The 14,129-nt window shown below is 39.0% G+C and overlaps 1 protein-coding gene across 3 annotated transcripts in view; it reads right to left on the reverse strand.

Moving 5' to 3' along the window:
* The window catches only part of aldh1a1 (aldehyde dehydrogenase 1 family member A1), an 87,495-nt gene that overhangs the window by 33,907 nt on the left and 39,459 nt on the right, over positions 1 to 14,129 (reverse strand). For 2 of the 3 annotated variants that reach the window (XM_008103286.3, XM_062971994.1), the window contains exon 2: positions 2,991 to 3,100. In XM_008103286.3, coding sequence (XP_008101493.1) covers positions 2,991 to 3,086 — 96 coding nt within the window. In that variant the 5' untranslated portion in view covers positions 3,087 to 3,100. Of the gene's footprint in view, positions 1 to 2,990; positions 3,101 to 3,363; positions 3,470 to 14,129 lie in introns of those variants that run through there. The other variant, XM_008103285.3, reaches the window with a different exon arrangement.

Raw genomic sequence — 14,129 nt, forward strand, 5'->3', positions numbered from 1 at the left:
GAGTCTACACTGACCATATAATGCAATTTTAAATGGCATTATATAGTAGTCTAGATGAGGCCAGAGATCACTATCCTCATTCCATATCTGAGGACATTTGTTCAATGCCCCCTCACACCCAGTCTAGCAAGGAAACTTTGCTTCAGAGCCTGGTGTATGGATTAGTCCATGGGTCCCCAAATTAAGGCCTGTTGGTCAGATGCAGCCCTCCATGGTCCTTTACTTGCCCCTTGCCCTAAACTTTAGATTTAGAGTCACCCGAAGTCTGAAACAACTTGAAGGCACACAACAACAACAATCCTAATCAATTCCTATCTCATCAGCCAAGAGCATTCCCACACTTATTTATTTATTTTATTTATATGCCACTCTTCTCCCCAGGGGGACTCAGAGCGGTCTTACATAATGGCAGAATGCCACATATAATACAACATGTAGAAAAACCAAACATAAAACACAAATGAAAGCTGGTATCCAAATCAAATTAAAACAATTAAAACCAGATGACCATTACAAAAGGGGAAATTTCAAGCCAAAGTCAGAGCCAGTCTGTGTTCGAATTAATATTAATCCATCAGGTCATATCAGATCATATCTTAGGGTGGGCCAAATGCTTGATCCCACAGCCAGGTCTTCAGCTACTTCCTGAAAGATATGAGTGAGGGGGCTTCCCTAATCGCCCTTGGCAAGGAGTTCCACAGCCGCGGAGCCATCGCCGAAAAAGCCCTGTATTCCCATTGAATACTGGTAAGCTTATGTTGGTTTAAATTGTTATTCATTTTAAATATTGTCTTGTTCTTTCATGTTAATTTCAAGACAAATAAGATATGTGCAGTGTGCATAGGAATTTATCATTTTCCCCCTCAAACTATTGACTGGCCTCCTAACAGCCCGAGGGACTGTTAACTGGCCTTCTGTTAATTGGTTTGAGGGCTCCTGGATAAATTGATCTGGAGATTGAAACTGAAACCAGTTTTGAACATAATGGTACCCAACTGACATAAACACAAGAAATGTGCAGTTGGCTCTCTGTATCCATAGATTCTGCATCCATAGACTCAACCATCTGAGGCTTGTGAATATATATATATATATATATATATATATATATATATATATATATATCTCAAAAGCAAACCTTGATTTTGCCATTTTATATTAACGTATTTTATAACAACATTGTATATGATGGGACTTGAGCATCCATAGATTTTGTTATCTGTGAGGGGTCCATGAACAAATCCCTGGTGAACACCAAGAGCCCACTGTAGTTTTCATTATACTTCTTGTCATAATTTCATATACTCCTTAACATAAGTCAGCTCTGATAAGTGATTTGCTGATGAATTCTGATAGCAAATCAGAATCAGGGGGAACTGTGTTTATTCTTGGGGCTCACGGAAAACATGGGGAGGATGGAAGGCTACAAAAGGGATGGTTGTGTACTGCATGTGACCCACAGCCTGCTTTTTAAAACCCACTTGTAGAACTTCAAGGTGTTTATGAACCAGATTGCAAAATGAGTCAGTTAAGGCCTTCCATCTGACTGCAATGGAATTAAGCCAAGCTTTATAGTTTCAAATGTGATTAGTTCTAGTGAAGTAACATTCTGAATAAGAGCACAGTCAATGGAAATGAAATTCCTCTCATTCAATACAGTGCAGGACAATAAATCTTCCTGTGCCCAAGTCCTTCATCTTAATTAGGTAGAGGAAAAGAGATTTAGCTCTCCCCGCACCCCACAATCTTTTGTCCTGAATGTTAAGTTTTCCTAGATTGTAAGCATGCAGTCAGATAATGTTCATTTCTTTTTGTTCTAAAGTGGCTAATTTGCTTTTATACACTAATCTTCCAGGAAATAATTCATTAGGTCTCAGAATATTTGATGATTTTTATACATTTCTGACAGTTTTAATTCAGAGACTGGAAAAGTTACTTTCATTGACAGCATCTCCTAGAATCCTTAATGGGATTGAAGGAGTTATAAAAAAGGAAAGTATGATTGTAAAGTGAGAGCCAGCACTGTTGAGAGGTTTGAGCATTGGATTATTAATTTGAAAAAATGGGATTTGAATTCCTACTCAGTCATAGAAACCCACTGGGCAATTGACATTTTCTCAGCTTCAGAGGAAAGCAAATGCACCCCCTTCTGAACAATTCTAGCCAAGAAAGCTACATGGCAGTTTGCCTTACATTCTCCATATGTTGGAAACAACTTGGAGGCAGTTTCAAATTGTAATAAGATGCAATTGCACATAAGATTTGTGTGCATATCAGAATTATGTTCACAGTTAAAATATCCCATGCTAATCTTCTTTTTCCTTTTAAGACCTATCTACATTGACCATATAATGCGTTTGATCTGGATTATAAAGGCAACATAAATGGGGTTTCAGTTTTTTACAAAGTCAGATGCAAAGATAATGCTGTGAATCTAGTTTCTACAGAGCTTATTTCCAAAGAGCATTCTGGTTCTATGCCATTTGCTAAAAAGGCCCATTTCCAACCTAGCTCTGCAAATAGAATTCTCCAAATAAGTTCTGCTAAGTTCAGTAGGGCTTATGAAACACAAACATGACACAGCTGTTAATTTAATGCAGTTTACTCCCAAGTATAGCTGCCTGGGTGCACAGCTGCGGTAAACATAGGACTTACTTCTGAGAATTAAACCTTTAGACATCCTTAGACAATACACACATGAGTAATTAACAATATTTTAAAACATTTCCTTGAGCACTAAGAATGACCTGCAGAAAGAAGTTCCCTCTTTAGGAATATTCCCAAGGGAACACTAACTGGGGAAATCTGAAAAGCTTTTCCAAACCCTAAAACGTTAAGAAATGATTACAAAACACTGTCAGCAACTAGCAAGCAAACTGAAATAACACAGATGAGTAGAACCACAACTGTGCTCAAGTGCAGCCTGTACTGAGCAAAAACATCGGAGAGGCACCACTTTAGGAAAGCTAATCAACACAACTATAACTCACCTTCGTATATTGAATCTTCAGGTCACTGAGGGGTGCAGGCAAAGGCACTTGGGCTGGAGCTGAGCTGGAATCCGGTTGCTTTTTTTCAGATGCCATGTCTGATTTAGTTTCTGAAACACAGGTGAAGGGAGGCTTTCAACAAGTTCAGTGATATTTGCCCTGACTGAGCACTTAGATTTAATTGTGTCCTTTTTTATCTGAACAGAGCTATGGTATATTTGCATACAAGAGCATGATTGGATGATCAAATGCATAGCAAAGCAAGGAAGGGGGAGAGAAGAAAACCATAATAGATGTGTGACACCTACACAGCAGCCTATGCACTCAGGGGCAAATGTTTGAGATTTGCAAATCATCTGCTGCTCACATTTACCTGCAAGAATAACTCATTCTCTGAAACATCAGTGTGGGTATCCTGACAGGAGACCTGAGGTTATTCCAAGGCTTTAAAGATTAACTTGTGTGTGTGTGTGTGTGTGTGTGTGTATCTGTCAGGATCCTACTCTTGTAACATCAGCATGACTGGCCAAAATTGAAGAGGTTCAACTTTTCTTGGCAGAGATTTGTGGTAATGAGAGCACAGTACATCTTGAATAACCAGGAACGGTCCACTGAAAAATTCCATAGCATCCAACTGTTCTGATTTGATAGTCTCAATCTACTGCCATCATACTTTTTCAATTGCTTTAAAAATGCTCTAGTTTCTCTCTTCTCTTATTGCCACAAACAGAGTTCAAAGTGAAAAAGTAGCATGCTCTCATTTAATTCAACAGGAGGGAAGAAAGAGGTGGCAATTTGGCCAATAGACTCAGGCCAAAGCAAGCTGCCATAACCTCTCCCACTTTGTGTATTCTTCCTCATAGATGACTATGTACACTCTGGTGCTGTTTGGCTGCATGTGTATTAGTTTTTGGTTTTGCAATGATGGAGGGTATAAGCTAGGTTGAAAACAAATAGCAGATGACAAGAACATCAGGGGGAAAACCAACAATGTTGGGCTGATGCAGCACAACCAGTTGAGGCATCTTGAGCACTATACAATTATAGCACTGTGGTTTCATCTCAACTATCATGGTTCCATTCTGCACAACCCTGAGATCTGTAGTTCTGAGAGGAATTTCTAGAATTCTCAGAGGGCTCTAGAGCCTCACTAACACAAAAAAAATTGATGCAGCCATGGATGCTAAAGTTGATTCATAATGTGATATTTGCAGAGTTGTGAAAATAATCTAATTTTTTTTGGGTGATATAAACTTTTGATGTCTATAGCCCACTTTTCCAGAAACATATACATTACGACTTCCATATACACAGGGAATGTTTCCTGACTTCATGTGGATATGCAAAACTGTGCATAACACTGGACTGTATTAAAATGAAGGACTTCTGGCCGAAGAAAATCAGATTTGTGTTGGAGGAGCTAGAAAATGCCTAGATGCCATATAAATGAAACTGCAGGTACCAATCTCATGGACATGAGTGTGTGTGTGTTGTACTATAGTATTGTTCTTAATACTAGGTTAATGATTAATAGGTATATCCATACACACACTATTCATAGCCAATATTCTCCATTAATACCAAGCCAGAAATCTCACACAAATTTATTTGCATCTAAAGAAGTAGAATTATGCTACCAATTTTGTTCTCTTAGAATTTCATCCCATGGGCTTCAGACTCTGTTTCCATGTGCTTAGGAAACAGAGTCCCATGGGAGTCCCATTGAGGCCATGGCATATTGTGAGGGCACTTCTGTTGGGAATTCATGGAGCATGGTTTCCTAAGAGCATGGAAAAAGAGCCCAAAGTCCATCTTCAGGAGCCAGGTTCTAAACAGGTTCCAGACAAGATAAACTGGGAAAAAGATGGGTAAGGGTGTGGGGTGGCTGGCCATCCCACAAGACAAGAGGAAATGGATTAAGATGATTCCCTCTGCTTTCCCTTAGTTTTGTCTGATGAAGTCCTTTGTCTCCAAACTTCCCTTTGCATGATCATGTTTAATATTTAGTTCTCTTGAACCCAAAATGATCTTCATGTAGAATAAGTATACATTAGATAAAATTCTGACAAAGTGAAACAGCAAATGGAATCTGAATGGAATTGTTTTCGCAGCTGTAAATCGTAGGGACTGATCTCTGTATGATCGACCTGTTGTCCATTACAGTGAATGCCTTCCCCAGTATTATAATGGCACTTTATAGCCATCATAGCTGAGTAACCACCTTCCCCTGATGACATGATATATTTGCACTTTTAGCACTTTGGCCTAGATTCTTTGAACCCAATCCATGATTTTAACATTTTATCTTGTATGTGGTTTTTTATGACTTGCTTTTATTGTCTGATTGATTGGTTTTATTGTTTTGTTTTTATTGTTCTGTTCAGGCTTGGCCCCATGTAAGCCGCCCCGAGTCCCTTTGGGGAGATGGGGCGGGGTATAAGAATAAAATTATTATTATTATTATTATTATTATTATTATTATCATCATCATCATAAAACCCAACCAATGCATCTTTTTCCAGTGGCACAGATGCAGTTACACTGGAGAAAGCTGCCCATCAGCTCTCTAGATATTGGGACACAATGTTCATTTGAGAAAAAGGTGATAACTGTAACTTGAAAGTGTTTGAAGGGGGCTGTGCCAATTTTACTGCTTTGCAATTTCATGCCAAAAAGGTCACATTTTCATAATGAGAAAAAATATGGAAGAAACTTACAGTATGTGATTACAGCTGCCAGGCTACTTTATATGCAGAGATGGAAAGATGCAAGAACAGCAGTTGATGAAATTGCCTGATTTGGCAGAAATTGACAATTATGATGAATGAAAAACCAATAACCACTTTTTTCAAAAAGATTGTCAACCAGTAATTATATTTTTGAGAAACTATTGGGAAAGGGCATCAGTTTTAGGATTTGAAGAATACTAGATGTTAACAAATATATAAAAGTATGTGGATGTTATGAAATGAAAGTAAGTAGAATAAATGATCAATTATAGCAGTTGCCTGGATAATTGGAAGTCACGTGTTTCTGTACTGCTTTTTGTATTTTTATTAGAGTTTTTTATGTACTGCTCTGTAGTTTGGAGGTTTGTAGTTGTAGATTAATTCAGGGTTTTGTGTATCTTGCTATTTATGTTTACATATTCTTCCTCTTATATGTTGTTTTTAATCACATAAAATGTTTTTCTTTTTTAATATGAAGCAAAAAACTCACTTTTCCTCTTCTCCACACCACCCATGACAGGTAATTTCTGTGGCATAAGCTCCATACAGGGTGTGGTAATTTTCTGAAACATTACCAAGGCTTTAGGTACTTAAGCCTTGCCCTTTAGTCTCCATATTGCAACACAGAAGGCTTGCAGAAAACTGTTTGCCTTGCAACATGTCTGGCTTCTAGTCTCAGCATTTCTTAAATGCTTTCTTTCTAATATAGCTAATGCATTCTCTAACAATCTAATGTAATATAACATTGGACACCCCATCATGCAATTTAAGTATGCTAGAATAACCCTTGGACATCCAACGGATTTTTATTAACCACTTAATACAATCTAGTGTTTATTTTGCTACTGGATGCATCTGTAAATCATAAAATAAGCACAACTTTAGGAGAACCAGAGTGGTGTGGTAATTTGAACATTGGACTAAGGACTTCATCACATTGATGAGATCCCCCGGATCAATTAGCCAGCCTCCGTAGCGAATTGGAGGGCCAGCAGGGCAATCTCAGTATGCCTTACCAGCAGCAATGCTTCCACATAACACATGGGGAAGCGTTGCTGCACAGCTTTCTCCTGAGCTAGCCCCGTGATTCCTTATGGAACATGGGAGGCCTCTTGTGTTCTGGGCCAAGCATTCTAGGATGCTTGTGCCTTAGTTCACTGATGGAGCCCCGCTGGAAGTCAGCCTGGATTGTATGAAGGGTGGCATGGGGCTCCGTCGATCAGCTGTGCTGCAAGTATCCTAGGACACTTGTAGCCCATCATGTGATGAGGTCATAAGACCCTGGAAAACATACAGTAGAGCTTTCCAAACATGTTGGTGACACACTTTTTACACATGCATCATTTTGCGACAAAGTAATTCAGTTTTACTAACAAACCAGAGAAAAAGCCAGCCCTTATAGAATTTGGTAGAGACTGCAGGGACTATGAAGTCCAACCCCCTACCATACAGGAAAGGTCCATTCAAAGTACCTGTGACAGATGGCCATCCAGCCTCTGTTTAAAAGCCTCCAAAGAAGGAGCATCCACTACATTCTAAGGCAGAGAGTTACACTGCTGAACAGCTCTTACAGTCAGGAAATTCTTCTTAATGTTCAGGGGGAATCTCCTTTCCTGTAATTTGAACCCATTGCTCTGAGTCCTGATTAATGGACTGGTAGTCAGTGAAGCTGTTGGAAAAGGTGAATTACATGATCCCTGCAGTAAGTACAGCATCTTGGATTGCCAGAAATTTCCAAACAGTTCCCAAAGGCATCCCCACATAGACCATGTTATGGTATTCCCAATGGGATGTAATCAAAACATGTGTCAGAATAGCATAATAACAAACTAATACCTTGCCATGTAGATAGATAAAATCATTAATACTGCACTTGCTTAATTTCCTGCTGTCAGATTGGGATAGGAAAGCCTCAGGCTAAGATGGAAGTCCTATTGTCTACATCTTAAAATTACGAAACTTAATTAGAGCTGGAAATAAATACATGCCTGGTGGAATCAACCTGGAGGACCAAGAGATTCCTAGAAAGAACATAGTAATCAAATCTGCAAATAACAAAGTTCACAAAAGGTAAACCCACAAAGTGGAGGGTCAACTGTATATCATAGGGACTGAAATCGAATACTGGGATTGAAGACACTTTAATTTCACTATGGCTGTGCAACATGACAAAACTGAATTGGACCATACTGAGCAGATGTGGGAATACTTTGAGCCTCCAAATGTTGTTGAATGTGATTCCCAGTATTTGAGGAAAGTTGCAGTTCAGAAGTATTTGTCTGGCTACACAATTCCTGTCCTGATAGAGAAGCAAGGTTGACTATTTAGGGGAAAATAACATTTAGAAATGATTAATTAAAATATATACATATATGCTATAAATATATTCATAGTTTTAGTTTCCAGGAAATATACCCCAACTGTCAGTGGCCTACATATAATTCATATGTAATGCAATAGATGTATATATGGATCACTGACTCTTTACTGGTTTTTAACACATATATAACGTTACGTATTTTCTAACTGTAATGCTTTGTTAATTATCGGACTTATGAGTTATGTCCCATCTTCCTTTCCCCCCTCTACATCAAGGGAAATAATGTGGCTGTCTTTGAAACTAGTTTAGTCTTGGATACACCAGAATGGCATAGTGTGTTGGACATAGAGTATAGGACAATGGCTCTGGAGTCCAGGATTCAATTTCTTACTCATTTATAGAAACCCACAAGGTAATCGTGGGTGACTCACACATTCGTGATCCCACAAAATCCTGTGATAGGGTTGCCTTAGGGCAGAGATGTCAAACCCTTTTTCACTAAGGGCCACATCAGCCTTATGGTTGCCTTCAAAGGGCCATTTGAAATGTAAAACTCTATAAATGTAACTATGCTACTCTGGCATTGAAAGCCTTGCCGGCCATAGGTAATGATGTGGCAGGCCAGGTTTGGCCCACGGACCTTGCATTAGACTCGTATGATTTAGGGTCACCATAAGTTGGAAAGGACTTGAAGGCTCACAGTAACAACAATATTGCCACAATGCTGTTCTGATGACATGAAAAGGCAAATTTGCTAGGCCTTGGGATGACCTAATGGAATTGAGAGGAGCATTAAAACCCTTGGAAAGTCACACTTTTGTCCACCTTTGGCCTAGTTGCATATTTTCAAACCGAGACTGATCAAGGCCAATTATCAGCCACAATATCAGTGTCCTTACCTTTGTCCCAACCAACTCCCAACTCCTATCTCCACCTAACCCATTTACACATCATGATTATTAACACTACTTCATTTTTTGAAGTATCTCAATTTATGCAGAAAGGCAGCCAGCAGAGCTTGAGGAGGTGATGGGACAGAGAGAAAGCCTTCTCCAGGTGATCTCAATGGTCTGACAGGCTCTTTCAGATACAGTCTTTCAAATAAACTGGACCCAAGCTGTATTAGGGTTATCATAAGCTGGAAACAATCTGTTCACAAAAAAACAGTACAGTTCTTTTTGCTCTATAAATACTGTTATGCATTAAGCATTATAATATTTAATAAATGTATTAAATGTTAATCTAGGAATTATAATAATTTGCTAAGAAGATGAATAGTATGACAACATATCTATGGGATACATTCCCAGATTTCTCACGGACATGCAAAACCATGGAAATCAGTGAACCCTATGGAAATAATGGAAATCCATCCCATGAAACCATAAAGTTATGTTGGAAGATCTAGAATATGCCTAAAGAGGACATACTTTACTACATGTGGATAAATGAAAATGGCAGATATTAGTCCTGCAGACATGGGCCTGTACTGCATAGATCTTCATAGTTAGCACCATAGCATTATAGTAATAGTTTCCTAAAATAGGCAAATGACTCAAAGGATGTTTACGGAAGAAACATTTTCCATTCACTCCTCCCTGATTATGGCTCCTTGCTTTTTCTCCAGAATCATACTGATTTATTATTCAATTAATTAAAATATGTATGCCCCACCCTTTATCAGGGTGGGATATTGGATAGTTACACATATAAGAGGAGTAGGGATGGGTCACTCATGTATTAAAACATTGTGAAGTATTGCCAATCATCATGACTGTCCCCACAGCCATAACCGTAAGGAGGTTCCATAAATGGAGGCAGTTATTTGGATTCATTTGAATAAACCAAGTCTAGAAATTAACAGGAGGACATCTTTTGTAACTGTGCAGGTCATAACTTCTGATTAAAAAAGAAACTTCCCACTTTATTAAGAAATCCTTTTTCCAAACAAAAGATTATTCTCTGTCCCTTGGTTAAAAGGCCTTAATTTTCTCTAAAAAGACAATAATTGGATCTTAAAACTTAAGCCGTTTGAATTAAAATTGTTGAAACCTCAGGAAGGTTTACATGGATATAATTGGTTAATTATTAACTTTGTGGTAGGTAACTGCTGCTGTGAAAGAATGCTCCCCATGAATATTTGCATCAGTGCTAGCTTTTATATATTTCTGTATTATTTAAAGCAGCCAGGAATGTTGTAACATATAAAGCATCAAATGATGATAAAGCATACAGAGCATTGTATTGTAATTGTGCTGGGAATAACAAGATATGCTGCCAAGCATTTCTCAACCATGCTGGGGTCAATTAGGAGAAAGTTAGCTATGTCGAAGTGAAATCTGTGGAATGTACATTTATGTGTTCAGTTCCTACTGATTTCAATGTTATTTAGGCACTCCTTTCTTTGAAATGTGCCCAGTGGATACAGTCCAAAGCACACATGAGGGAGCTATTAACCTCTGCCATGGGAAAGGCTCCAGATCTATGCATAGCTCTGCATGCATTTGCTTTTATGTGCAATATGAGGTAGCCTCTTTAAAATTTGGGCTGTGTAAGTCCATTAAAACAATCATATCACCACAAGGATGAAATAAAATCTGTGTGTTCCCTCTGTGTGTTCCATTTCTGCAGGATAGGTTTTTATAAACTTCAAATACTCCCCTGAATGACTTTATTGCACCAGGGAGACAAAGCTGCAATGAAGCAGGACTGACACCTTTGATGAAGATCCCTATCACAAGATGCTGTGCACATCTGGATGCCACTCGGCTTCCTCCCCACAATTAATCACAATTAACCCATTTTCCACTACAGATAGGCAAAACCTGTCAGTGGCTGCCAATACCATAACATGCCCATTGTCTAACACAGGCATCCTCAAACTCCGGCCCTCCATCTGTTTGGACCTCCAACTCCCAGAAACCCTAGACAGTGTTTTCAATGGTCAGGAATTCTGTGAGTTGGAGGCCCAAACAGCTGAAGGGCTGGAGTTTGGGGATGCCTGGTCTAACTTGTCAATGGGTCTGTTCTGCCTCTGTGTCGGCATGCTGGCAGTGAATCATCTCTCACTCTCCCTTGCTATTCCTGAGCTGTTTATTTAATATTTTCCAATAACATTTGTTTTTAATTAACACCTACTCGAACTCTGAAATTAATAATAATTAAAATAAATGACAGAGTGGTGGAAGTGTGGGAAGAAGGGTACGAGGGCATGCAGAAGTACAATTGTGGGACCACAGATCAGCAAATTAACACAATTTCATGAATTAAGGCAATGAAGATACAATTTCTAGTACGTGTCCGATATAGGTTATCATGCAACTGTTGTGGAACAGCGGCTTTGTGCAATAAAGTCCTATGTGGCTGGTGAATTTTGATAAATTCCATATAACCAAACTGTAATGAAATTTTCACCCATCTCCATAGGGCAAATTATAGTCTTGGTTGTGAAAATTAAAACAAAAGGAAAATGCAAATGAAAATACAGGTGGAGAAGAATTACCACCATTCAGCTGGGAATAAGGTTGAATATTGAAAACATTACTGCACATATATAAAGATTGCACTTTTCTTAAATGATTACTAATTATGTCCCTCTTCCTTTTCTTACCATACCTCACACACAAAAAGGTAAGAGATTCTAAGGTTTCAATAACAATAAAAATACAAGTTATGGTATAACAGATCCTAAGGGGGAAAAGACACTTTCTAAGATAAGCTAAAACATGTCAGTTTAAAAGGCTGACATGTTTAGCTTATCAGTGTTCTTAAGGCGTTCTTTAGGGAGCATGACATAAAATCATTTTATCTGCACAGTGTCTATAATGTGTTCCTATAGACGTAAAATAGGAACATCGGATATTTCTGAACCTTACTTAAAAAATGAAACATTTAAACAAAAGCTGAAACCTCTTTTATTTTACTTTTAAGTTAATTTCATATAAGCAAACAGTGAAAAAGCATAAATAACACTAAAGGGCACATTGATGTAAAGGAAAGGATCTGTCTGAAAACTTCAAAGGTTTTTTTTTTTTATAAGAGTGGAGGACATCAGTTTTCTCATTTAGACCTTTGAGGACTATCCACTACATTTCCTTTTCAGAATAACCTTCACATTAGTAGTGCTCCCGCTCTCCTTTGCCAAACTCTATTTCTTGAGGAATTATGTTGTTCTGAGAAACAGAACAAGTGCTGCTGTCTTCTATTAGACAGCAGTGCTTATCTTTCCCGTCTCCCTAAATTTTGGCTTTAGCTTTTTAAAGGTGAAGTTTGTTTTTGTTTTTAGTCTCCTATGAAAGACTAAAGACTATGGAGCCCCCGATGGCACTGAGCTGCTGTACTTGCTGAACGAAAGGTTGGCGGTTCAAATCCAGGGAGTGGGGTGAGCTCTCGCTGTTAACCCCAGCTTCTGCCAAGCTAGCAGTTTGAAAACATGCAAATGTGTGCAGATCAATAGGTATCGCTCCGGCGGGAAGGTAACACACTCCATGCAGTCATACTGGCCACATGACTTTGGAGGTGTCCATGAACAACGCAGGCTCTTCGGCTTAGAAATGGAGATGAGCGCCAACCCCTAGAGTCATACACGACTAGACTTAATGACAGGGGAAGACCTTTACCTTTATTACATATGAAAGAATGAATACATAGCAAACATAAGCATTGTAAAGGCATTCAACAACAGGTTAAAATAAATACATGCTCTTTTCCTCATAGCGGTCTTCAAGGAAGAACAATAGCATGTAGTCTTTCCATGTGGCCAAAGTTTTCTTTTTCCCTATTTTTTTTGTATTTTTCTTTGGTTTTCCATTCCCTATTGTGCTCCACATGAAGTGAGAAGCAGTGGAGAAAGGAAAGCTGCCCATCTATTTAAGCACATATTTTTATTATTACTACTATAGGTTGTTACTCACGGCCGAGTATACTTGTCTTCCAAGGGTAGAGTTTTGGCAGTGAGTCCAAAAGTGATTGTAGAGACCTATTCTGGATCCACATGATCTGTCACAAAGAGGACATAGGTTTCCCGGTGGTCAGCAGTCACGTAAAGGGTTTACTTGACTCACTTTCCACACAAGTTTCTCTTTTTCACCTATTTGTGCCTCCTCAAAATCCATAACATTGTTGGTAACAACTGATCTCAGTTATAACGTTCAAGTGCCAGGCCTTCCCAGTTCTCAGTGTTCATGCCACATTTTTATGCATAGTTTTAAGCCTATCTTTATCATTCTTTTGTTGTCCACTGACATTCTCTTTCCGATTTTGAGCGGATAATAAAGTAACTGCTTTGGGAGACAGTGATTGGGGATTTGGACAATATGGCCGGTCCAGCCAAGCACCTGAATAAGAAATTCTATATTAAAGCAAAGTTAATAGGTGGATAACGGAGATTTATCAGTCTTTCTTAGATTTGGCATGATGAATCTCTTGAGGCAGGTGACCACATCCCCAAGTTTCATGTGAAAAAAGAAAGCCATGCCATGTTAAGAACACTTCGAAGCACTATATGAATTTTAAAAAGCTTTCTCACCTTGAATCCAGCATTGGCAGACTTCATGACCCACAGGGACTTCTAGTAAGTATCCTATTTGTTTTATTCCAGAGTTTGCAGGAAATTCTGGAGTATCTTAGGTCTTTGTGGCTGCCTGGACAACTGGATTGGCTCCATTTTGGTCTGATCCACTGTCCATATGGACACTGCGTCATTGCCCTTTCCATGCACTGATCAGGGCAGGAAAGGGGATTGGTGGTCCGTGTGCTGCTATCCTCAGTCCCTGCCAGTCATGGAGCTCCATGTGAATGCCTGGCTTCTGGAGTTGTGTCTTCTGAGATCAGAATAGGACATCCACTGATCTGCAAAAAGGAGAGGTTTGTGGACAAGGGGGATGGCCAGTGAAGTCAATGCCAGACACTTACATGGATCTCCATCTCATCATGGTTGAATTGTCTGGTGCCATAGATTCGGCACAATGTGTGTGGCTGCCACCACAGTTGCCAGATTAAGCAGCCAATGTAGATGCAGTCAAAGTTAGGGTTTTTTTAGGGGGACGGGCATTCTCCCTCCTATTTGACATGATTAAGGCATTCTGAAGT

Source organism: Anolis carolinensis, chromosome 2 (assembly GCF_035594765.1).
Source record: "Anolis carolinensis isolate JA03-04 chromosome 2, rAnoCar3.1.pri, whole genome shotgun sequence".
Lineage (NCBI taxonomy): Eukaryota > Metazoa > Chordata > Lepidosauria > Squamata > Dactyloidae > Anolis > Anolis carolinensis.